The sequence below is a fragment of the Molossus molossus genome, unplaced genomic scaffold (genome assembly GCF_014108415.1).
Source record: "Molossus molossus isolate mMolMol1 unplaced genomic scaffold, mMolMol1.p scaffold_m16_p_2, whole genome shotgun sequence".
In the NCBI taxonomy this organism is placed as follows: Eukaryota; Metazoa; Chordata; class Mammalia; order Chiroptera; family Molossidae; genus Molossus; species Molossus molossus.
Genome location: NW_023425355.1, coordinates 74,903,445 through 74,930,172, shown reverse-complemented (window position 1 = coordinate 74,930,172; position 26,728 = coordinate 74,903,445). Strand labels below are relative to the sequence as shown.

Genomic DNA, 26,728 nt, shown 5'->3' with positions numbered 1-26,728 from the left:
ACCAACAAAAACCCTAGTCTTTTTTAACCCATTTTTCCTAAGCATAATTAATATGCTAGGGTATGGCAATGGTTGCTTTATTCTCCACTCCTCTTTTTTTTGTATCACAGTTCAATTTTGTGGGTTGCGGATTATTTATGCATTTCAACTTTCTTAGAATGGAGGGAACTGTTTATTCAAATTCTCATAATTCTGAGAGAAATCTTTACTTGTATGCTTTTGGTCCCTGGTTGGCAAACCATTCTAAATTATCTTTGCACTTATTTTCCTTCCACATGAAAAATGGCACATTGTTAAAAGGCAGAATATGCCATTTGCCAACCCATTCTGAATGCTCCATGAGGTAGAGGATCAGTTTGGAAATCAAAGGAAAAGCTATCAGAAGCAGCTGTCAGAAGCTTTAGGGCTTTACCAATGTTATGCCCCCTTAGAAATCAAGTGTTTTCTTCAGTTTGGAGATTTATTCTGAAATCATGTTTGTTTGTTTTCATTATTTCAGAGGATTCTTTAAAATATAGCTTGATCTTTTCCACTAACAGTTGTAAATGAAATTAAAATGTGAAGTTTGAGCCTTTTCAACGACATATGCACAACTTAACAATTGATTCAAATCATCATTCTCTTTACAGAGCCTCAACTTAAGGGTATAGTTACCAAACTGTACAGCCGGCAAGGCTTCCACTTGCAGCTTCAGGCAGATGGAACCATTGATGGCACAAAAGATGAGGACAGTACTTACAGTAAGTGACTGCAAAATAAATTAGTATATCTCAGCATGTTGTTGGCATTGAGTTTTCTTTTTTATTTATTTAAATAAACAACCCTTGCTAAATCCCAAAGACAATGTAAAATATAGTCTATACTTCTTAATCCTGTTTATAGAGGTTAACCTAAAGGAAGATGAACTTGAAAGTATCTAAAATAGTGAACTATATAGCAAATAATGTTGACACCCGCTGAAGAACAACCTGAATGTCATCTCTGTGGTTAATCTGGATAGATTTACCCCATTGGATTTTATTAATTTTTCCTTCAGAAAATTTACTCACCCATACACTGATCCTGAAATAGCATGTTATTTGTACTCTTAAAAACTGGTCTGTCCCAAGAGAGAGGAGTGGTTTTCTGTCATGAGAATGCTTTATTACAAATGTTTACCTCTGTTCCTGCCCTTATACACCCTGATAGCTCTGAAACTAATTGGGATTTTAACATTGAGATACCTCCACAGGTGGGTAAAGAAATTTATTTTACTGCTTTGTTATTCACCATGGGTTAGATAAAGACCAGATTGAAGACCATGATGGTGACCCTTAAAAGGAAAAACATCAAAAATAAAGTCAACTTTGTATCTAATTATTGAAGTAAGGTAATTCCAAGATGTTACATAATCTTTTATTATATGTGCTTTATTTATTTGGAGTAATGAAAACAGAAACTCACAAATAGTGAAGTCCTCTCTTCAGTGATAATTGGAGTTTTCTTGCAATTTACAGATTTCTGCAAACCGATTAAAAGTTCAATGATGCTAAAACATCTAGTTTTGACAACTGATTCTTTATTCTCCCTAATTTATATTGTATTTCCCTCAGACTTTAATAATCTTCCAGAAATATTCCAATTGTCAGCTAAAAACAGTCAAGGAAAGCTAGTCTGAATGCTAATGAGTCCTCTGCTGCATTTGTAGAGATACTTGGCTATAGACAGCAAAGCCTGAGACTAGGGTTCCAAAATTATCTGTTAAAGAGTTTCACACCTGTTAAGAATGCTTCCTGGAATTGGATTTAACTTGTGTAATTTCAAGATACAGCACTAGGACTCATACCTAGAACAATTTAGAACATATTTACTGAGCACCCATTGAGTAATGGCCATGGTTCAAGGTCACGAGGATTACAACTTACAAATTATTAAATACAAATATGAGTAAAATGTGAATGGCCCCTGCCCTTTGGGAGCTTACCAACATTAGGAAAGCTATACACAAAAGTTAACTGATATTTAATTTAATTTCAATATAATATTTAAGATATGACGAGGTTATGGTAAGAAGAGCACAGGGGAAGGAAAAAGAAAAATTGAGGAATGCTTCCAGGGCTGATGACTAAGCTGTGACCTCAAGAGGAAGTCATCTCTAATTACCCTTGAAGAAAGCTCTGTTGGTACCTAGGAAGAAAAATATACATATTGAATGCTTCTTCACTGCTGTGCAAAATCCCAGTTTATTGCCATGATAGTAAAGTATTGTAGACGTTCTTTTTTTGTTTTTTATCTTCACCCGAGGACATTTTTTCGCCTTTTGTTCAGATAGAGTGGAAGGGAGAGAGAGAAAGAGAGAGAGAAAGAAAGATCGATGTGAAAGGGACACATTGAGTGGTTGCCACCCACACGATCCAACCAGGGCCAGGGATAAACTGCAACCAAGGTACATGCCCCTAGTGGGAACCGAACCTGGGTCTCTGGACTGCAGGACGACGCTCTACCGGCTGAGCCAAACCGGCCAGGGCCCTAGACGTTCTATTATGCATGCTCTTCTGTTTGGAAAAAAAAAATTTTAGTCAAATGTAACTAGAGGGTTTTACTGTAATCATATAGCATGATGATCAGTAGTAAAACATTCCTATAAATCAATATGTACACATCGGTATGTCAGGAAGGAATTAGGGGATGTAAACTGCTGTTTTCCAAAGTACCTCAGCAAAATGGATCCTTTGGGTGTTACTGAAGGAAATTTATGATTACAGTAGCTTCTAATGAGCCTCACACAATCATCTTTCCCCCCATTTATTTTTAACATATATTCCAGATTGAAATCAGAGAAAGTTTTGTTTTGAGTTCGGAGTTCACACGTTTTCTGAAAAGGAAAAAAACATACACAATGCATTTGCTGTGCCTTATAAACAGTGATGTGCCAAATACATTAAGATCACACTGTGTATAGTTATTTTAGGATATATATGTGTGTGTGTGTGTGTGTGTATTCATATACATACACACCAACATATATGTACACACACACATATGTCTGTAAATCAAGGCTCAATTTCTTACTATGTAGCTTTAATCTACATAGCAGATTTTATTCTTCAATTTCTCCATATGCATAACTTCTGCCTTTGGTTGTCTTATAACTCTAAATCTGTACTAATGATATTGTAAAACCTTTCAAGAGCATGGCTTAATAACCAAAATCTGTGTTTAGGCAGATTGAAATAATGGAACAAGGTAATCGATGTCAAGTAATACCATAGCATAAAGCATACAAATTAGTAGTATCTCAAAACAAATAGCAAGTCTGTGGGTTTGACTCTAACCCTGATGGTAAGTATGACCAGAGGCCAGGGAGCTAGCTTACCTTCCCAATGGAGGATATTGTAGGGCATAATTCTTTTTTTTTTTTATCCTTACCTGAGGACATTTTTGTATTTATCATCAGACAGAGTGAGAGGGAAAGAGGGAGGAAGAGAGAGAGAGAGAGAGAAACATCGATGTGAGAGAGATACATTGACTGGCTTCCACCCACACTACCCCAACCACGGCCTGGGACAAACTGCAACCGGTACCCTTAGCAGGAACCCAACCCACGTCTCTCTGGTCTGCAGGCCTGCTCTAACTGCTGAGCCAAACCAGCCAGAGCATAGGGCATAAGTCTTAATGAAACAAGAATCTTAATGGCCCTGGCCAGTTTGGCTCAGCAGTTAGAGCGTCGGCCTGTGGTCCAGAGAGACCTGGGTTTGGTTCCCGCTAAGGGCATGTGCCTCAGTTGCAGTTTGTCCCCAGCCCTGGTTGGGTTGTGTGGGTTGCACCCACTCGATGTGTCCCTTTCATGTCGATGTTTCTCTCTCTCTCTCTTCCTGTCTCTCCTTCTCACTCTATCTGAACGAAAAAATGAAAAAATGTCCTCGGGGCAGGGTAAACAAAACAAAATAATCTTATTGATTAAAATGGAAGTCTAGCCACGTAAAACTTTCCCTCTAAACTCAAGTCATTTTCTTGGCATTCATTACTTATTTTAAATGAAATAAGTTTTTTTTTTTTTTTAATATGCAAAAGTTTTTTTTAATAATCACTTTTTCATTTATATAGTATTTCCTTAATATGTATTCCTGGAATTTTTTATTATGTATTCCTAGTATTATGTTTATATTTTTCCAGTTTTAGTATTTTTAATCATACTTTTTCTCATTTAGTTTAGTTTGATTGGTTTTGTGATATTTAATTCTGACATGGTAAGCAAGATGATGCTAAAACAGATCAGTTCACATTTGCCCAGATACATTTATTTCTAAAGACATATGTTTGGTATTATGCATTTAAAACGACCTTGGGTATCTCTTAGGATAATACTTTCCAGGTCCCTCCATGTTGTCTCAAATGATAAGATATCTTTCTTTCTTACAGCTGCATAGTACTCTATTGTGTATATGTACCACAGCTTTTTATCCACTTGTCTACTGGTGGACACTTGGGCTGTTTCCAGATCTTAGCTATTGTAAATAGTGCTACTATGAACATAGGGGTACATATATTCTTTCTGATTGGTGTTTTAGGTTTCTTAGGGTATATTCCGGGAAGTGGGATCACTGGGTCAAATGGCATTTCAATTTTTAATTTTTTGATGTAACATCATAGTGTTTTCTATAGTGGCTGCACCAGTCTGCATTCCTACCAGCAGTGTACTAGAGTTCCCTTTTCTCCACACCCTCGCCAACACTTGTTGTTTGATGATTTGTTGATGGTGGCCATTCTGACAGGTGTGAAGTGACACCTTATTACCAAACAAGCCAAGCAGAGAAAGACAAATATCACATGATCTCACTTATTTGTGGAATATAATGAACAGGACAAACTGATGAACAAAATAGACCCAGAGACATAGAAGTAGGGTACAGACTGACAATCCTCAGAAGAGGGAGTGGGGGCGAGGGAAGATAAACCACAGAACTTATATGCATGTATGCATAACCAATGGACATGGACAACAAAGTTTGGGACAGGGTGGGGAGGATAGGGAGGAGGGTGTCAATGGAGGAAAAAGGAGAAATATCTGTAACAAAAATAAATTAATAAAAAATAAATAAAATGACCTCAGGTAGATTTACTACAATGATAAATGTCTGCCCAATAAAATCTCATCATGAGCACATCAACCATTGTAAATTATGTATTTCTTCCTGAAAAGGAAAAGGTGATAGATATTTTATGACAGTTGTTTTGTTGTATCTGCCTTGGGTGCATTGAGAGATATATTAATAGAATAGGCAACTGACCCTTCAAACCTACAGTAGTACTACTAGTTCAATGTGTCAGTTTTTTTCAATCTTTATTAAGCTATACAGTCGGCCCTCGTTTATCCTGGTTAATCAATTTCAGACTCTACTGCGATGAATGAATTTCTGCGAAGTAGGATTCTTTATTTATACATAGTCGTCCCTCGCCACTTCATGCTTGAAATTTTGGGGTTTCAGTCCCTCTCCACTTTGTGCCTCAACTTTCACGGCTTCACTCTATCACAGTTTTTTCAAATATAGTATGTATAGTATTTGACTGTACTTTTTTTTTTTAATCCTCACCTGAGGATATTTTTTCTATTTATCTTCAGATAGAGTGGGAGGGAGAGAAAGGGAAAGAGAAACATCAATGTGAGAGGGACTGGGCAAGATATACTTTTATTAACTACTCCCTTTGAGAAATTGACCTTAGCCAAATTGATGAAAAAGGATGACTTCATTGTAGATGTCAGAATCGCTGAATGCCAACTGTGTACACATCTCTGAGAAAATGGGCCCCACAAGGTGGAAGGAGTTTAATTGTAGACACAACAAAGGACAAAGAAGAAACAAAGGCCCTTTTATGTATTAATAAAACTTTGATGAAAATGGATTTTTGGTATTTAATTAATTGTTTTAGATATACAAATGAAATAAATTATCTTCTTCTCATATTTATAATAGTTTTATCCTAATCAAAATAATATCTTAAGTCCATGAGAAAGTACTGCAGATTTAGAGAAATAAAGGCATAAAGAAAAATACTGATTTTGTCCAAGCTCACCCTTAATAAACTTTCTTTGCATTTTTATCTGGAAAGACTCTCCCTTTAGACAGACTTTAAATCAACCCAGTTTATGATTTATCTTCAATGTCTAAAGAAAAGATTGGAGTAGTATGATCAGACATTCTTTTCATTTGCTACTGTCTATAATTTTTTGTTTGGTGATTTTGGTTTTGAATCAGGTCATAGAAATGTATGCTACATAGGGAGAAATTCATGTTCTTCTATATAGTTAATAATGTTTTTCAGGATACAATAATCCCATGTATAGATTATTGTTCTTTGCTTCTCTTCCTTCTACTGCTATCTGATTTTTGGAATTTAAATATTCTACTGCTCATTTAAACCCACATCAGAATGTGGTTGAAGTACAGAGTGAAAATCAAACCAGTCTTTCTCCGCTTGTTACAACCTTCATTAAGAGAACTAAGAAGGTTCACAATATTGTAAAATGTGAAGTTCTAGAAACAATTCTGGATTTCATTTATCACACTCTGTCATCTCTGAGTATGACTAAACTATGATTCAGACATGTGCTGGTGGTATAGTTTTCTATTGGTATGTAGAAATATGGCTTTTAAACTAATCCCGTGTGGAGGTTTTGGTTTGGTTTAATTTGTTTTTTTTAGATCTCAGAATTCTTAAACTAGGAACTTTTATATAATGGGATTGTGATCTATTACTTTCCCAAAGTATAATATCATGTTTCATTATACATATTGCTATCAATCAAAAAATGTATGCTGAGCACCTGCTCTGAGCAAGGCATCATCAACAGAAAGAGATATATACATGACATGCTCGAAGATTTCAGACTTCTTTTCTGTGTATCACATTGTCAAATATAGCATGAAATTCTGGTTTGCAGTCTGTGCAATTACTTTCCTTTAATTCATGTAACAGAAGGGCACAGCTTTAATATGCTGAGTATCAAATGAAGTGCCATCAGTGACATGTGGTAGGAACACTTGCATTTTGAACTGTACAATATGTCCTAGCTCTTCTTTGGTAGCACCCTGATTTTAAGGGAAAGATACATTGTAGGCTCACGGAGGAATGCTTAGTTGTTCCTTAATATTCCTCATCCATATGACCTCATACTACAGCAGAATCTATGTGCACCAAGGTGAGAGATCTCAGAAAAGCCTGTCTTGCCCATGGGGTGATTCCTTTGTATATTCTTGTTCACAGAAATGATAACAGACCAATTTATCATCCTTTCCAAGACAAAAATCATCAACATTGGTCTACGTCTCTTGAGAGAAAGGTGCATAGACTATTTTCAAAAGATGTGTGTGGTGAGCACTATGCTTTAAAAATGTACTGTTTTATTTTTATTTAGGGTGTAGGAGGGAGAAGACAGCTGGTAGGGGTAGGACACCCACTGGCTTTCTCCAGTGAGTGGTGTGTGATTGTGAGAAGAGCCTGGGTGTAAGTTTCACACAGTCAAACCTTAAAATGGAGAAATGAGGCCTATTTTGGCACAAGCTGGCTGCTCACTTACAACTATTTTGCAAAATAATAATAATAATAATAATAATAATAATAAATTACACCTATGAAGTTCATTATTTTAACTCCTAAAGTTTTGGTCCTAGAAATGAAAGGATAAGACCCCTCTCAATCCTATCTTGAAAATGTTGGTTTTTGAAGAAATACTATTCTGGGAACATACGAGTACAAAATGCTTTTTGTTTTTTTTCAGGGCCTGGATTTATTTTGGAGTTGTTGCAATGGAAATAATACAGATAATTTAGTTGATGGAACTGGACTAGTGTCTTTTGTAAGACTGTAGGAATTTCTCACCAAGGGGGAGATTGTAACTTCCTCTGTGAATTTCAGCAGTTATCTAAGAGCAGATTAAAACCTTAGTTTGTTTAGGATAAAGCTGTTTAATATATAGACCAATTCATGGAACTGTATCTCTCCAGAATATTTAAGATTCCCTACCGTCAATACTATACCAACCATAGACTTGTCTTCCATTTTCTCCAGGGCGTTTGATTACATGTAGTTATAGTCCTAGTTATGTGACTGCAACCTTTAGTCAAGTATCCTAAAGGGTGTGAAGAGGCCCTGTACATCTATATGTTTATAGACATATATCTGTCCAAGCACACATTTCTCACCAAGTACACATTTCTCTTGCAGGACCAGATAGTGCTTTTGAAAACTTTGAAACCTATGGAATTCAGAATATAACATTATTCTGAAATTCTTTTTTTATTTCAGCTCTGTTTAACCTCATCCCTGTGGGACTTCGAGTGGTGGCTATTCAAGGAGTTCAAACCAAGTTGTATTTGGCAATGAACAGTGAGGGATACCTGTACACCTCGGTAAGCCTTTCATCGAGTTCATGTTTTGACTGTTATAGTTTTGATCTGATAGGAAATAAAATACGCCGCATATGTGTTATGGCAGATTTCTGTGATGCAAGAATGTTTTCTTGACAAAAATATCTAATTTGAAAGGGCATATTAACTTCCAGTGAAAATTACATTTATTACTAATTAATTATTTGAAGCTTACATATTTAGTGTAAAATCAAAGACCCACTAAACATTTTTGTGCATAGTGACATTTGGGTTATCATTTTATGTAATATATAATATAAGGATCTGTCTTGCTGTCTTGATTTGCAGCTGTTGGAAAGCCATTTCTATACTCAGTTCAACATGTGTTTATCCTTGTTTATTTCTCAAGTTAATGAGACCTCTTCTTCAGATCAGGTCTAAAACATAAAGAATAGTTCTAGAAGTGCTTCTGTTTCTTATCTTCAGTTTAATTAGTTCATGTTTGCTGTGTCTACTTTAAATACTATTTTTCATCAAACACAGTTCAACTTTTCCTTACATACAAATTTCTACTTGCCTTTTTCTTACAGATTTATAATGGACAGAGTAAAAAATGAAACTTTTTCCAAGAAATTAATAAACATTGTAGACAACAATCAACTTTGGGAACATGGGGCCAAATTAAGATTTAAGAGGTTTTTTTTTTTTTAACATTTAAATATAGACAGAAACAGTACAATACCAGGTTTAGGGTTTCATTCTTATCAGTAGATCTAGCCACAAATTATAGGAGACCACTTAGTATATGAATATTTCTAATTTTTGTTTTGAATTTTATGTATTTTAAGAAAAGGATAAGATGTTAAAAATGGAGAAAACTCCTTGTGAAACTTCATACTAGATAGCCTTGGAGGAGGCTATTACCATGACTGTAGAAATCTACTCTTCCAACTGCAAAATTGGTTACCTTTAACTACTCTTGTTCTCTCATTTTTCAGAATTTATTTCAAAGCCAGGTATGTAGAGATACCTTGGTAGACATGGAGGAATGCATGTCATAACCCTGTTTTTCTGAGGGCAAGAGGGGAAAGAGAGGATGAAGAAAAGTAAGACCTCAAAGGGCCCATTCATTTGGTAAACCAGGTAGTTCATTTAATATAAGATAAAAATTAATTATTAACAAAATCCTCAAAGCCTAGTCACTATCAGTATTCGTATATGGCCATTTCAACTGTCTTGTTTAATAAATTCAAGGGTTTTATTCTTTTTACAAATGAAAGATTTGGATTTATTGCAAACTTCATGAAATCTGTCACTTTATTAATATATTGCTATTCTTTATAAATGGTAGGAAAGGGGATTTACTTTTCATATTTGTGCATCAGGGTAAGATAATTTAATAATGAAGGATTTTAATTAACCTCATTCAAGTCAACAGACTGTCTCAACAGGACCAGATGCAAAGGTAGATTTTTAATAAAATAAATGACTGCTTTCTGAAACTACTATTTAGGCATGGAAAGGAAATTGAATATACTGAGTGGCATACTTTTGAGAAGATAAAAATCAGATGGCATAGGAAATAATTTCACTGAGTTGTGGACACCATTATAGGGTCATGACGAGAAAGGTTGACATTTTTTAGTCTTGCAACAATACAGTTTTTTTTTTTTTTAATAGAAACATTATTTAAGATAGAATGGGAAAAAAGTCATTTAAGTTAGGTAATATGTCAGGTTTCCCCATTCAAGAAAATTAAAGCATTCATATTACCTTTTGAGAACTGATGTTAAAAATGTATAGTCTACCTTTCTCTGACTGGCTTTTTTCACTTAGCATAACAAGTGCCATATAATTTCACTCATCTGTGGAATTTAATGAACAAACTGAAATACCAAGCAAAATAGAGGCAAACTCATAGACAGAGAGTAGGCAGAAAACTCTGGTGGGAGTGGGCAGTATTGTGGGGCAGTGGAGGGACTGAGCAAAAAAGAAAACCAATAGAGAGAATTCATGGACATGGACAATAGTGTGGTGACTGAAGGAGGCAGGGAGTGGGTGAAGGTGGAAGTGGACATAGAAGGGATAAAAGGTGATGAAAAAATAAAATAAAATAAATATATATAGGGAAACATTCAAATTAACCATTATTCTGTCAAACTGGTAAACGTTAACACAAGCTCATGTCTAAGGAATACTTCCCAGGGTAATCAACATTGTAGATTGATGAGGTTCCTTTCCATGTTGGGCAGGCCAATAGACAGCAGATGTGGGATGCTGCATTCATTTTTTATTAAGGAAAAAGAACTTTAAGTAAACACTTGCTATTAAGGAAAAGAAGCTATGTTTTTGTAAAGGAGGAAAGATATATGATTGATAATCCTGGAGTTTACATAGGGAAAAGTTATCCAAAATAGTCTGCTCCAGGAAAGAATCAGTCTTCTTCAGAATACATTTTTCAGTTCTTTTCATACCTCTTACTGATTGTGGTTTGGACTCCCTTCACTATGTTGATCACCATCCTCAGTGGGCACTCCATTTTGTTATCTCACTTAAAGTGTGGTGCCCAGAGTCTCTTAGGATATAGTCTGTTTTAATGACTTCAGTAGCTTGTGACCAAAAAGCTAAATGAATCCCATGCCTCATTTGAAAGAGGAAGGATCATTCTTACCTTACATGAAACCATGGTATCTGATACTGAAATCCTGTATGCAGCTTTGTTAGCTGCCACTTAGCAAAAAGAAAATAGGATTGGATAATGACCTAAGGAGGAAGCAAAATAAGAAAATGAAAATGAAGTAGGGGCTACTGATGTGGAGAAGTAAAAACATGTTAGAATTTAGTTGTTGATTGGATTTGCAGGGAAAACAGGACTACCTTGGATGGTTGAATATATATGGTTGCCACTCACTGCACAGATGGAAATAAAATATTTTCAGGTAAAGATTTTTAAACTTTTGCACAATAGTAGGTTATTAGGGGCCCTGATGGAGAGGAAGAATTTCACTTTTGGCAATGGGGTTGATGGTGAAGTTAGTGACCAAGATGAAGAACAAAAGGAAAAGGGAAGAATTAGGAAAGTAGATACATGAGCACAACCCCTAGCTTGAGAAAGAGATGTGAGGTAGAGATAAAAAGTGGGAGTTATCACATGCAGGTGGTGATTGGTGCCATGAGAATATTTGAGAGAATATGTAGCATAAGAAGAAAAGACAATTTGTCAAATAATATTAGGGAATATTAGCATGGAAGTGGCCAGCAGCAGTGGAACTAATTGTGGCAGATACCATGGTATTGCAAAAGCTAAACAGAGAATTTTCAGAACAGCCAGCAGTGCCAACACATGAAACAAGAACTAGGACTATATTGTATGAAGGTCTTAAGTGATCTTGACAAGAGCACTTTCAGTGGAGACAGAAGCCAGATTAGTGGCTTATGGAGTGAATGGAAAGAGAAGAAATAGAGGCAGTGGGTATAGTATTTCTAAGGCAAAGGGAGCTATGGGTGAGTATGTAGAGGAGGACACAGGATTGTGGAAGGCTCTGGTGGTTTTTCGCTTAAGATACTTGAATATATTAGCTGAAGGGAAAGAGCCAGTTATGGAGGGAGAAATTGAAGACATAGGAAATGGGATGCATTATGGAGTAGGGCCCCAAAGGAATCCAGAAGTGTGATAGAATTGAGTATGAGTGAAAGGATTAGATTCACTTTTAGAGGAAGGGTCACTACTACAATAGGAGGCAAAGGGATGAGGACAGATGCAGATGTAGGTGTAGTATGTCCGCAGGTGATGCATGAGGAGGTTGAAGGATTTCTAGCTGGATGGGTTGTATTTTTTCATTGAATCAGAATGAGAGTCCATCTACTGAAAATCAGACATAGGGATGGTATAGGTGAGTGTTTGGAATAGTTGTTTTGGGAAAAAGAAGAGGAAATAATCTAACGACCAGGAACATGTCCATATCAGGCCTACCCTCCTACTTCTGTAAATAAAGTTTTATTGGAACACAGTCAATCGCCCCATTAATTTACTTATTGTATATGGCTGCTTTTTACTACAACAGCAGAGTTTACCAGCATGGAAACATTTTGAATATAACATAGGCCTTGTGGCACACAAGCCTTGATTATTTACTATCTTGACCTTTTCCAAAAAAAATGTGTGTTGATCCCTAAAGAGAAAATGGTTCTCAAACATAGCTACCTATTAGAATCACCTGGGGACCATTAAAAAGAATTTCATTCTGTGCTACACCCAAACCGGTTGTATCAAAATATCTGAGGGTTGGGTCTGTGCATGAATATTTTTCTAAAGTTACCCAGCTGATGCTAATGTGTAGTGTGAGTTAAAAACCAGCAGCCTAGGGCTAAGAAAAATGATTGCTGAATGGCATTGATAACCCTACCAGTGAACTCAGAAACCGTGAATGTATTTGCACTTTATCCTTTATTTAAAATTTCTGATGCTGACCTTATTTTTCTGCTCTTGCAAAAAAAAAAAAATTGGCTTTACATTCTGAAGGATTATTTCTTGAAATGCAGGAAAATGCTGATCCTTGGAACAGCTTTCTTATTTTATTTTTTCTACTTTTTCATTTATGCTTTTACATCCTTTAATTGCTTTTAAATTCAATTTTACATTTTTACCATGTCTTCCCTCCCCCTTGGTCCATTAAGTGAATAAATAATACCTCCATATTGTTATTGCTACAGATAGCAATTTACTTCCCATGATTAATCTCACCCTTCCCCCTCCTTTTTTTATTCTTGTTGCCATGGGGGACAGACTTGATGTAGGCTCAATTTGGCAGGGAGAAACCATCTGTGGCACACATAATCATAATTAGCCATTATTTCATAGGATATTTATTTTGTCCATGATATAACTAAGTCTTTCTGGGATTATAAGGACATTATTATTCATTGTGCTTAGAGATACCTTTGGGTTTTCTTTGCCAATAATAAATTGTACACATGTTTTTGAGAGTTTCTCAAAACTTAATAGTATAAATATTTAATAGTAATATATATTTCAAAATTGCTTAAAATAAATAAATATTTACTGTAGAAAATCAACAGTTTTAAATGTGAAATATTATTAATATCCTAGTATCTATTTTAATAGAAGACTAATGGCAGATATTAGAAATAGGATAATAAAAACTCAAAGTTGGCCCAGCTGGTGTGGCTTAGTGGCTAAATGTTGACCCATGCACCAAGAGGTTGCTGGTTTGATTCCTGGTCAGGGCACATACCCAGATTGTGGGCCAAATCCCCAGTAGGGGGCATGCAGGAGGCGGCCAATCTATGTTCTCTCTCATCGATGTTTTTATCTTTCTTTCCTTCTCCCTTCCTCTCTAAAATAAATAAAGAAAAAATAAAAATAAAATAAAAACTCAAAGTTAAACCAAAAGGATTTTCTCTTTATTTTGAAATGTTCCACATGCAGTAGGAGCATTTTTTATCTGCTTAACTACTTACCTTTCATCAACACTAGTTTTCTGTTTCCAGAGTATACAATTTTATTTGTGTTGTTGTTGGGGTTGGTGTAGCTAAGCTGTATGGACAGCAGAAATCCTTTGACGAGTAAACCTTTTCTATTCTAGAAAGGACTTATAACAGTGATTGTACTGCTTTCTTTTATGGTCCTAGGACCACCACTGCAAACTAAATGCAAGACCAGAAAGCAGGTCTCTCTGTGAATAAGCTTGATGCCATGGAAATGAGTCAGTGTGTTACTTAACTCCATGGACCTGGTCAGACTTGGAATCTGAAAAAAGTGGACATATTTTCCTTCCTTACTGGATTATTACCACATACCTTAATTTACCAGGTTTCTTCTCCCATCACAGATGTTAATTTTGATGATCCATTCAAGATATTGTCTGACTTTCCAATATATAGTTCTTAACATATTTCCCAGGAATCCCAAACCTATTTAGAAAAATAAGATAATTAGTCAATAAACTTAGAAATGACCAATAGCTAAATAGAGCTGGTGAAAAATTAACATATTTTTTCCTAAAGTGGACAAGAATAATAAAAACAAGATCCAGGAGCAAAGGATTTTCTGGGATCAGCATTCTAGTCACTGTGCTTAAATACCATTACTGTTTTTACCTTTGTTGTTGAGAGTATTACAGATATCCCCCCTTATCTCTCCCATTGGCACTCCCCTCCAGATTCCCATCCCATACCAGGCCTTCACCACCCTATAGTGTGTATCCATAGGTAATGCATATAAATTCTTTAGTTAATCTCTTCTCACTCAATCTTCCCATTTCCCTCCAAGGTTTGTCCTCTGTTACAGTTTTCAGGCTGATGTTTCTATTTTATTCATCAGTTTATTTTGTTCATTATATTCCAAATGTAAGATCATGTGATACTTGCTTCATCTGACTACCTTATTTTGCTCAGCATAACATTCCCTAGGTCCCTCCATACTGTATTTTTTATTTTTATTTTAGTTTTTTAAATTAATTTATTTATATTTGTTACAGATGTTTCTCCTTTTTCCCACACTGATTCCTCCTCACCCTCCCTGCCCACCCTGACCTCAGCTTTGTTGTCCATGTCTGTTGTTCATGCATACATGCATATAAGTTTTGTGGTTTATCTCTCCTCCAACACCCCCTCTTCTGGGCATTGTCAGTCTGTACCCCACTTCCATGTCTCTGGGACTACCCCATTCCTCAGGCTGTTATGTTGATTATATTGCACAAATAAGTAAGATGATATGATATTTGTTGTTCTCTGTTTGGCTTGTTTCACTTAGGATAATACTTTCCAGGTCCCTAAAGTCATCTCAAAGGATAAGAGATCTTTCTTTCTCACAGCTGCATAGTACTCCATTGTGCATATGTACCACAGCTTTTTTATCCATTCATCCACTGATGGACATTTGGGCTGTCTCCAGATCTCAGCTATTGTAAATAGTGCTGCTACAAACATGGGGTTATTCTTTCTGATTGGTTTTTCAAACTTCTTAGGATATATTCCTAGAAGTGGGATCACTGGGTCAAATGGCAGTTCAATTTTCAAATTTTTGAGGTAACAACATATTGTTTTCCATAGTGGCTACACCAGTCCGCATTCCCACTAGCAGTGTACTAGAGTTCCCTTTTCTCCACACCCTGGCCAACACTTGTTGTTTGATAATTTGTTGATGGCAGCCATTCTGACAGGTGTGAGGTGATACCTCATTGCAGTTTTCATTTGCATCTCTCTGATGATTAGTGATGTTGAGCATTTCTTCATATGGCTCTTATCCATTTGTATGTCCTCTTTGGAGAGGTGTGTATTTAGTTCCTCTGCCCATTTTTTAATTGGGTTCTTTGTCTTCCTTTTGTTCAGTAGTGTGAGTACTCTATATGTATTGGAAATTAACCCCTTATCTGGGATATAGTTGGCAGTTATACTCTCCCATACCGTGGGTTGCTTTTCCATTTTGATGATTGCATCTTTCGCTGTGCAGAAGCTTTAGAGTTTGATGTTGTCCCATGTGTTCATTTTCTCCTTTGTTTCTGTTGCCTTAGGTGATGTATCAGTGAACATTCTGTTGCGCATAATGTCTGAAATTGTGTTGCCTATATTTTCTTCTAGGATTTTTATGGATTCATGAGTCACATTTAAGTCTTTTATCCATTTTGAGTTTATTCTTGTGTATGGTGTAAGTTGATGGTCTAGTTTCATTTTTCTGCATCTAGCTGGCCAATTTTTTCAACACCATTTATTAAAGAGGCTGTCTTTACTCCACTGTATGCTCTTGCCACCTTTGTCAAACATTAATTGCGCATATTGCCCTGGGTCCATTTCTGGGTTCTCTGTTCTGTTCCACTGGTCTATATGCCTGTTCTTGTGTTAGTACCAGACTGTTTTGATTACAGTGGCTTTGTAGTATAACCTGAAATCAGGAAATGTGATCCCTCCAACTTTGTTCTTCTATTTCAAGATTGCTGGGGATATTCGAGGTCATATTTGGTTCTATATGAACTTTTGAAGCATTTGTTCTAGTTCTGTGAAGTATGTCATTGATATTTTGATGGGGATTACATCAAATCTATAGATTTCTTTTTGTAGTATGGACATTTTAATGATGTTAATTCTTCCAATCCATGCACAAGGTATGTGCTTCCACATTTTAATATCTTCCTCTATTTCTTTTTTGAATGACCTGTAGTTTTCTGCGAATAGGTCCTTTATTTCTTTGGTTAAGTTTATTCCTAGGTATCTTAATTTTTTTTGCCACAATGGTACATGGGATTGTTTTTTTTTTAAATTTCTCTTTCTGTGCATTTATCACTGGTGTATAAGAATACCATAGATTTCCTCATGTTAATTTTGTATCCTGCTACTTTGCTAAATTCATTTATTAAGTCTAGCAAATTTTTGATGGAGTCTTTGGGGTTTTCTACTATAGTATCATGTCATCTGTGAATAATGACAGTTTCACTTCCTCCTTTCCAATTTGGTTCCGTTTTATTTTTTCTTCCTGTATAATTGCTGTGGCTAAGACTTCCAGTACTATGTTAAATAGGAGTGGTGAAAGTGGGCATCCTTTTGTTGTTCTTGTTCTTAAGGAAAATGCTTTTAATTTTTGCCCATTGAGTATGACGTTGGCTGTAAGTCTTTCATATATGACCTTTATTATGTCGAGATATGATCCCTCTAGTCCCAGATTGCTGAGCCTTTTTATCAGAAATAGGTGCTGGATTTTGTCGAATGCTTTTTAAGCATCTATTGATAAGATCATATTATTTTTATCTTTCAATTCATTTATGTGGTGTATCACATTTATTGATTTGCAAATATTGTACCAGGCTTCCATCCCTGGAATGCAACCCACTTGGCCATGGTGAATAATTTTTTGATGTGTTGCTGGATCCGATTTGCTAGTATTTTGTTAAGGATTTTGGCATCTATGTTCATCAGGGATATTGGTCTGTAGTTTTCTTTCTTTCTATTGTCTTTTTCTGGTTTTAGAATTAGAATTATGCTGGCCTCATAAAATGAGTTTGGAAGTCCTCCTTCTTTTTGAACTTTTTGAAATAGTTTGAGTAGAATGGGTATTAGTTCCCCTTTGAATCTTCGGTAAAATTTCCCTGCGAAGCAATCTAGGCCTGGGCTTTTGTTTGCTGGGACAGTCTTGATTACATCTTCAATTTCTTCTGTTGTTACTGGTCTGTTCAAGTTTTCTATCTCTTCCCGGTTCAATTTTGGGAGACCATATGTTTCTCGAAATTTGTCCATTTTGCTTATATTGTCGAATTTGTTTTCGTATAATTGTTCATAATATTTGTTAATAATCCTTTTTTATCTGTGGTGTCAGTTATTATTTCTCCTTATTCATTTTTGATTTTGTGTATTTGGGTTCTCTCTCTTTGTTTCTTGGCGAGTCTAGCTAAGGGTCCATCAATCTTGTTTATCTTTTCAAAGAACCAGCTCTTTGTTTCATTGATCCTTTGTATTTTTTTTGTTGTTGTTTGTTCTCCATGTCATTTATTTCTGCTCTAATCTTTACTATTTCCTTCCTTCTACTTGCTCTGGGGTGTTCTTTTTCTTTGCTTTCTAGTTTTTTCAGTTTTCAGATTAGATAGTCTATTAGAAATTTTTCTTGCTTCTTGAAGTAGGCCTGCAGTGCTATGAACTTCCCTCTCTGAACTGCTTTTGCTGCATCCCTTAGAGTTTGTGTTTTTGTGTGTTCATTTTCATTGTTTTCCAGGAAGTTTTTAAGTTCTTCCTTTATCTCTATAGAAACCCATTCATTGTTCAATAACATGCTATTTAGCCTCCATGATTTCAAATGTCTTTTCATGTTCTTATTTCAATTGATTTCTTTTTGCATGTCATTGCGATGAGAAGATGTTTGATATGATTTCAATCTTCTTTAATTTGTAGAGACTTAGTTTGTTCCCTAACATGTGGTCTATCTTTGAGAATGTCCCATGTGAACTTGAGAAGAATATGAATTCTGCAGTTTTAGTGTGTAATTCTCTGTAGATATCTATGAAATCCATGTGATCTAGCACTTCATTTAGAGTCTGCGTTTCCTGTGTTCATTTCCTTTTTTTTTTTTTTTTTTTTTTTTTGTCTAGAAGATCTATTCAGTGATGTCAGCGGGGTATTGAAGTCCCCTGCTATGATTTTACTGCTATTGATTTTTCCTTTGAAGTCCTCCAAAATATTTTTAATATATGTTGGTGCTCCTATATTGGAAGCACTGATGTTTACCAAGGTTATGTCTTCATGTTGGATAGATCCTTTCAATAGTGTTGGTTTGGTGTTACTATATTCCCTTAGTAGTTTTTTGTCTGGAAAGCTCTTTATTTGACATTATATTTTGAATGATAGTCTTGCTGGGTAGAGTAGTCTAGGATTCAGATCCTTGTTTTTCATGACCTTGATTACTTCATGCCACTCCCTTCTGGCTTGTAGTGTTTCTTTTGAGAAGTCAGCTGAGAGCCTTATGGGGTTTCCTTTGTAGGTAACCTGTTGCTTATCTCTTGCTGCCTTTAGGATTCTCTCTTTGTCTTTAATTTATGGCATTTTATTTCCTATGTATCTTGGTCTGGGCCTGTTTGTGTTCCTCCTACTTAGGGTTCTCTGTGCTTCTTAAACTTGAATGCCTTCTTCCTTCACCAAGTTAGGAAAGATTTCTGTCTCTATTTCTTCAAAGATATTCATTCTCTAACTCTTGCCCATTTTCTTCCTCTTTGGGGACTCCGGTGATGCGAATGTTATTACATTTCTAGTTGTCCCACAGTTCTTTTAAGCTGTCTTCCTGTTTTTTAATTGTTTTCTCCTTTTGGTTTTCTGATTGGTTAATTTTTTTTCTACCCTGTCTTCTAATTCACTCATCTGGTCCTCAGCTTCCTCTACTGTGCTGGTTGGTCCTCCCAATTTGTTCTTAATTTCTGCCATGCCATTCTTTATTTCCACATTGTTGGTTTTCAATGTTTCTATGTCTTTACTCATGGTACTGATGTCCTTACTCATGCTGTTGAGCTTGCTCAAGATCATGATTCTGAACTCTGCCTCTGATATTTTGCTTAGCTTTATTTCATTGTTCTCATTTGATAGAGTTCTCTTGTTCTTTCATTTTGGATTTGTATCTTTCTTTGACCATTTTGGCTATCTCAGTGAGTTTTGGAGTCTGCCAAATTTTCCCTGTGAGTGTTGATGTTCTTCTCTTTGTGGTTCTCTCTACTGGTTTTGGATGAGCCTGGGTGAGCCCATGTTAAACACCACTGTCAAGATTTACCTTCCTGGGTAGATTTGCAAGTCCAGGAAAGTTTCATTTATCCTCTTGTTTTTTCCTGGTCCTAGTAGAGGATTTCCAGAGGGTGGGATAGATGCTGTTTGTTAATGAACCTCAATTTGTCTTTCCTTACCTTACCTGGGAAAGATTTAATCTCTGAGGGGGGTGGCCTGCTGCTTTTCCCCACAGCTTGGGGAAGGAACACCCTGGCCACCGTCCTTTGTGGTCGCAACTCGGCAAAAACTCTGAGGGCCCTACAAATCCCAGGTGTCCCCACAGAGTTTCAGCCCAGTCTGCCTTCCCTCTGTTGTAGCCCCCAGGTGAGTGACTGTGGCTATGTTAGTGCTCTGGTCAGGCTCTCTGCACTGTGGGGCAGGCTTGGTCTTTATTCCACAAGGATGCTGCTCCCAGCCAGGACTGCTGCTGTACATGGGCTCCTAGCCCGCCACCCTCTCATGCCTCCACAGATCCTAACAGTGTCCCTGGTTATATGGTCTTGTCCTGCTGCTTTTCTGCTGCTTTTTTCCAAAGATTTGTCTTTATATTAGTTGTAGTTCCTGTTTTGTCCTGGGAGATCTTTTGCACAGCTTCTATTCACTCTGCCTCCATTTTCACATCCTCTATGCCTATCTTGTGTGCAGCTGGGTGGCACAGGTTTTTCTGGTGCCCCAGCACCGCACCCTGCAAGTGCAGGTAACTGGATTGCACAGTCTCTTTGTGGACCTGGCTCTGTGCCTATGTTATGGGCTGCTGGGTGGCACAGGCTGCAGGTAACAGGATGGCACAATTTCTGCTGGGTCACGCAGTCCTCTCAGGTGCTTCAGCACCCTGTAGGTCCTGTGGGTAGTTGGATGGGACAGTCCCTGCTGGGTCGCAGAGGCCTCTCTGGTGCTTCAGCAAACCGCAGTTCCCGACCATAACTGTTTGTTAGCACAGGCCTCTCTGGTGCCCCAGCATCCTGCAGGTCCAGTGGGCAGGTAGCTGGATCGCACCAGTCTTTCTCAGTGTCCGGTTTCCCACTGTTCTTGTGAGCTACTGGACCCCACAGGCCTCTGTAGAGCCCCAGGTCCTGCCACTGGCAGCTGGGGAGTTCTGCTGCGTGGTGGGGCTCACTCCTGCTCAGCTTTTGCTGTAGTTTTTGGGCATGAGTCTCAGCTTCTGGTCTGTGCTTCTGTTGCCTGGCGATGGATGTCTTCTCCCCAGCCTCTGTTGCTGGGAGTGTATCTGGACTCTGATAGTGCTGCTACTATGGGAGATGGTGCTGGGCTCAGGGCTATCCATGGCTTCTGTGACTGGCAACTTGGGAGCTCCTCTACCGTGCACCAGTCTGTGTTGACACCGAGTGTCCACTTGTCTGATGGTGCCAGGTGTGCTGGTGGGCTCAGGTTGCTGGGCCCTAGCCGGTTCTACTGCCTTCTCCCTGGGAAAACCCGGGATCTTCCAAAATGGTGGGACCTCCCCAAGGCACAGCGAGAAGCGCCCTGAAGGTCCACTTACCATGATAGCAGGCTGCTCCAGTCCACAGAACAGGAAACTTCTGCTCCGAGTCTCTGCACTGCTTGGGTTTTTTCGTCCACTTTCATGTCCTCTCACACTTTTTCACACACTCGCTTCCTCTCTCACACACTCACCTTTCCTTCCGGTCCTTCCTGCTGCCAAGTTCTCCTCCCTCTCCATGTTGTATTTTTATAAAAAAAAATTTCTTTATTGATTTTAGAGAGAGAGGAAAGAAAAGGGAGAGAGATAGAAACATTAATGAGAGAGAACATCGATTGGGTGTCTCCTGTATGTCCCCCATTGGGGAATGGGCCCACAACGTGGGTATGTGCCCTGACCAGGAATTGAACTGGCGACCTCTTGTCGCATGGGTCGAAGCTCAACTACTGAGCCACACTGGCCGGGCTACATGCTGCCTCAAAGGGTAAGAGACCCTTCTTTTTGACAGTTGCATAATATTCCATTGTGTAATTGTACCACAGCTTTTTAATCCATTCATCTACTAATGGACACTTGGGCTGTTTCTATATCTTACCTATTGTAAATAATGCTGCTAAGCACACAGGGTTGCAAATATTATTTCATAATATGATTGGTGTTTCAGGATTCTTAGGACATATTGCTAGGAGTGGGAACACTGGATCAAACAATAGATTAAATTTAATTTTTTGAGGAAATTCCATACTGTTTTCCATAGTGGCTGTATGAGTCTGCATCCCACCAGCAGTGTACTAGGGTTCCCTTTCCTCCACATCCTTGCCATCACTTGTTTGTAGATTTAATAATGGTAGACATTCTGGCAGGTTTGAGGTAATACCTCATTATCATTTTAATTTGCATCTCCCTGATGATTAGTGACTGTGAGCATTTTTTTTTTATATATATCGTGTGGCCTTTTGTATGTCCTGTTTGGAAAATTGTCTATTCAGGTCCTTAGCCCATTTTTTAACTCGATTGTCTTCCTTTTGTTGAATTATACAAGTACTCTATATATTTTGAAAATTAACGCATTATTCGATGTGTCATGGGGAAATAACTTCTGCCAAACAGTGGGTTGCCTCTTCATTTTGATGCTTGTTTCTTTTGCTGTGCAGAAAATTTTAAGTTTGATATAGTCCCATTTGTTTATTTTTTCCCTTCGTTTCTCTTGCACATGGCAACATATCAGTGAAAATTGTGCTGTGTGTGATGTCTGAAATTTTGCTGCCTAAGTTTTCTTTTAGGATTTTTATGGTTTCATGACTCACATTTAAGTATTTTATCTTTTTTGAGTTTATTATTGTGTATGGTGTAAGTTGATGGTCTGGTTTCATTTTTTTGCATGTACCTATCCAATTTTCCCATCACCATATATTGAAGAGACTGTCTTTATTCCATTGTATGTCCTTTCCTCCTTTGTCAAATATTAATTGAGCACAATATCTTGGGTCACTTTCTGGGTTCTTTTTTCTGTTTCATTGATCTATATGCCTGTTCTTGTGCCAGTACCAGGCTGTTTTGATTACAATGACTTTGTAGTATATCCTGATATCCAGTATTGTAATTCCTCCTGCTTTGTTCTTCTTTCTCAGTTGCTGTGGCTATTCAGGGTTTTTTGGGTTTTTTTGTTTTGTTTTATGTTTTTTGTTTGTTTGTTTTTGGTTCCATATAAATATTTGGAATATTTGTTCTTGATCTATGAAATATGCTGTTGATATTTTAATAGCAATTGTATTGAATCTATAAATTGCTTTGGGTAGTATGGACATATTAATGATGTTTATTCTTGTCATCATTGAACACGGTGTATTCTTCCACTTGTTTATTCTTCCTCTAATTATTTTTATAAAATTCTATAGTTTACAAAGTACAGGATTTTTTTACATTATACTTTACATTATAATTTGTTCCTAATTATCTTAAGTTTTTTTGGAATTGTAAATAGTATTGTTTCTGTTGTTGTTTATATTTCTGACAATTCTTTATTTGTGTATGAAAATGCCATTGATTTCTGCATGTTCATTTTGTATTAAGTTACATTGCTGTCATTTATTAAATCTTCTAGTTTTTTTTTTTTTGTTTTGTTTTTGTGGAGTCTTTAGTGTTTTCTCTGTACAATATCATATCATCTGCAAATAATGACAGTTTTAAATCCCCTTTTGAAGTTTGGCTATCTTTTTTTTTTTTCCTTCTTGTCTGACCACTGTGGCTAGGAACTCCAATACTATGTTGACTAAAAGTGGTAAAGGCAGTCATCCTTCTCTTGTTCCTGTTCTTAGGGGAAATGCTTTTAGCTTTGCCCATTGAGTATAATGTTGGCTCTAGGTTTTTTTATATATGGCTTTTATTATGTTTAGGTACGATACCTCTATTCTCACTTTGCTGAGAATTTTTATCAAAAAAGAGTGCTGGATTGTCTTGGCCGGTTTGGCTCAGCGGTTAGAGCGTTGGCTTGCGGTCTGGAGAAACCCGGGTTTGGTTCCTGCTAAGGGCACGTACCTCAGTTGCAGTTTGTCCCCGGCCCTGGTTGGGTTGTGCGGGTGGAAACCACTCGATGTGTCCCTTTCACGTCGATGTTTCTCTCTCTCTCTCTCTCTCTCTCTCTCTCTCTCCCTCCCACTCTTTCTGAACAAAATATCGAAAAATGTCCTCGGGTGAGGATAAAAAAAAAAGAGTGCTGGATTATGTTGAATGCTTTTTCTGCATCTATTGATATGATCATGTGATTTTTATGTTTTAATTTGTTTATGTCATGTATCACAGTTATTGATTTGCAAATATTGTAACAGCCTAGCATCCCAGGTATAAATCTCACTTGGTCATGGTCTATGATTTTTTTAGTATATTGCTGGATTCAATTTGCTAATATTTTGTTGAGGATTTTAGCATCTATGTTCATCATGGATATTGGCCTGTAATTCTCTTTCTTTATAGTGTCTTTATCTGGTTTTGGAATTAGGATAATGTTTGCCTCGCAGAAAGAGCTTGAAAGTTTTCCTTCCTCTTGGATTTTTTGGAATAGTTTATGGAGATTGGTGTTAGTTCTTCTTTGAATGTCTGGTAAAACTCCCCTGTGAAGCTGGCCAGACTGGAGCTTTTGTTTGCTGGGAGTTTTTGATTACTGTTTCAATTTCATTGGTTGTTATAGGCCCATTTAGGTTTTCTGATTTTTCCTGATTCAGTTTTAAAAGATTGTGTTTTTCTAGGAATTTGTACATTTTATCTAGGTTGTCCATATTGTTAGCATATAGTCATTCACAGTATTTTCTTAGAATCATTTGTATTTCTGTGGAGTCATTTGTTATTTCACCTCTTTTATTTGTGATTTTATGTATTTGAGTCCTCTGTCTTTGTTTCTTGGTGAGTCTAGATAAAGGTTGATCAGTCTTGTTTATCTTTTCAAAGAATCAGCTCTTGGTTTCATTGATCTTTTGTGTTATCTTTAAGTTTCTATGTCACTTATTTCCTTTCTTATCTTTATTATTTACTTCTATTTATGCTGGGCTTTCCTTTTTGTTGTCTTTATAAATCTTTAAGTTGTAGGATTAATTTATTAGAAATCTTCCTTGCTTCTTGATGTAGGCCTGCATTGCTATGAAATTACCTCTCAGGACTGCTTTTGCTGTGTCCCATAGATTTTGGGTTGTTGTGTGTTCGTTTTCATTTGTTTTCAGGAAGTTTATTTTTTCCTTGATTTCCTCGGTAACCCCCCCACTCACTGTTTAATAACATGCTATTTAGCCTCCATATGTTTGTTTTTGGATTTATTTATTGTTGTTGATTTCTAATTTCATTCCATTTTGATCCAAGAAGATGTTTGATATGATTTCAAGCTTCTTGAATTTATAGAGCCTTAGTTTGTGTCCAAACTTGTGGGTCTATCTTTGAGGTGTTCCATGTGCGTTTGAGAAGAATGTATATTCTTCAACTTTGGAATAAATGTTCTGTAAATGTCTATTAAATTAATTTGTTCTATTGTGTCATTTAGGTTCTCTGTTTCCCTATTGTTGTTATTCTAGCAGTTCTATCCAGTGATGTCAGAGGAGTGTTAAAATCCCCTACTATGATTATATTGCTGTTCATCTCTTCCTTAAAGTAATCCAGGAGTTACATATATATATATATATGGGTGCTCCTATAATATTATATCCATATATGATGTGTTTACTAGGATTATATCCTTTTGTTGTATTGATCACTTTAGTATTGTGAAGTGGCCTTCATTGTCTCTCATTATGGCCTTCATTCTGAAGTTTATTTTGTCAGATATGTGTATTGTTGTTCCAGCTTTCTTTTAATTTCCATGTGCATGGAATTATTTTTTTCCATTCCTTTATTTTCATTATATGTGAGTCTTTGGTTCTGAAGTCAGTTTCTTGCAGACAGTATATATATGGATCATGTTTTCTTATCCATTCAGCTACCCTGACTGTCGATTAGAACATTTAATCCATTTACATTTAAGGTTATTATTGATATGTATTTATTTTTTGCCATTTTAATTCTCTATGCTTATGTTCTCCCCATCCCCACTCCCACTCTCTCTCTTTCTTCTTCTCTTTACAACAGTAATGGAAGGTTAGTTTATGTTGTGCAGTTGAATTGAAATTTTGTTCTGATTTATTTTTCATTTCATCCTAAGGGTAGAGAATTGGTTTATGTTAAGATGCCTCATATGTTCATTATGTTTAGCTATCAACTGTGAGCTTACTTTTGCAGATTTGTTTAGTTTCTCTGATTTCCGTGTGTGATAATTTAAGACCCAATTTTCTGTGATATAGCTTCAACAGGTATAGCCTATATTTTAATATAGAAAGGATGTTAATATTTAGATTAACTCATCGTTCAATTCAGAGTAATGAATACATTTCAAACAAAGATTTGCAGCATGCAAAATGTTATGTTGGATCTGTATATCAGCAAGTTCATATAATTTAACTTGTAGAGTTTTTATCACAAAGGCTTATATATTTAATAGAATTAAATGGAAGTGCTGGTTTAAATATTATAGCTTTTTGGGGTAGTGGGGTTGGCTCAATTATTAATGGAAATAGATTTAAAACAAACATGAGCAGTATCATATTTAATATAGAAGAAAATTATTATTACTGAATAAAAATTTATTTCATGGATAGATTTTGCATATAGCCAGTAGCTATCATATATAATACTCACTAATAAACAAGTAGACACAAATAAATTTTAAATTCTGATTACAACTTAGCTAAGTTAATTCAAAAATTGTCATATTCAACTTATTTAATATAAAATTACAAAAGTATTGACTATGAAAACTTAGGTCCCCAATTTTGTGCCTATATTTAACAAATATTTTGTTTACAGTGACTGTGGGAAAAATTTTTGATGGGCATTTTCATTCAGACTAATGGGTTATAAGGTTATATGTTTTTAAAAAATGTTAATACTGTTGAGTACACATAAGATTGTGGTGGGCAGGGCTGGAGCAAGAGTGAATGTGTGAGACTCTGATTGAGTGTGAGAGAGAGTATGAGTGGACATGATTATAAACAAACAACCTTGAGCAGTGCAGAAACATGGGGCAGATGGTTCCTATGCTGTGGACTAGGGAGTACCCAGCAGCTTGTTAGGGCACTTCTCCCTGTTCATCTGGAAGACCACGCCATTT

At 36.5% G+C, this 26,728-nt stretch overlaps 1 protein-coding gene across 1 annotated transcript in view; it reads left to right on the top strand.

The window, feature by feature from the left end:
- The window catches only part of FGF13 (fibroblast growth factor 13), a 143,243-nt gene that overhangs the window by 1,840 nt on the left and 114,675 nt on the right, over nucleotides 1–26,728 (top strand). The window contains exons 2-3 of the mRNA XM_036270657.1: nucleotides 630–740; nucleotides 8,287–8,390. Coding sequence (XP_036126550.1) covers nucleotides 630–740; nucleotides 8,287–8,390 — 215 coding nt within the window. The remainder of the gene's footprint in view (nucleotides 1–629; nucleotides 741–8,286; nucleotides 8,391–26,728) is intronic.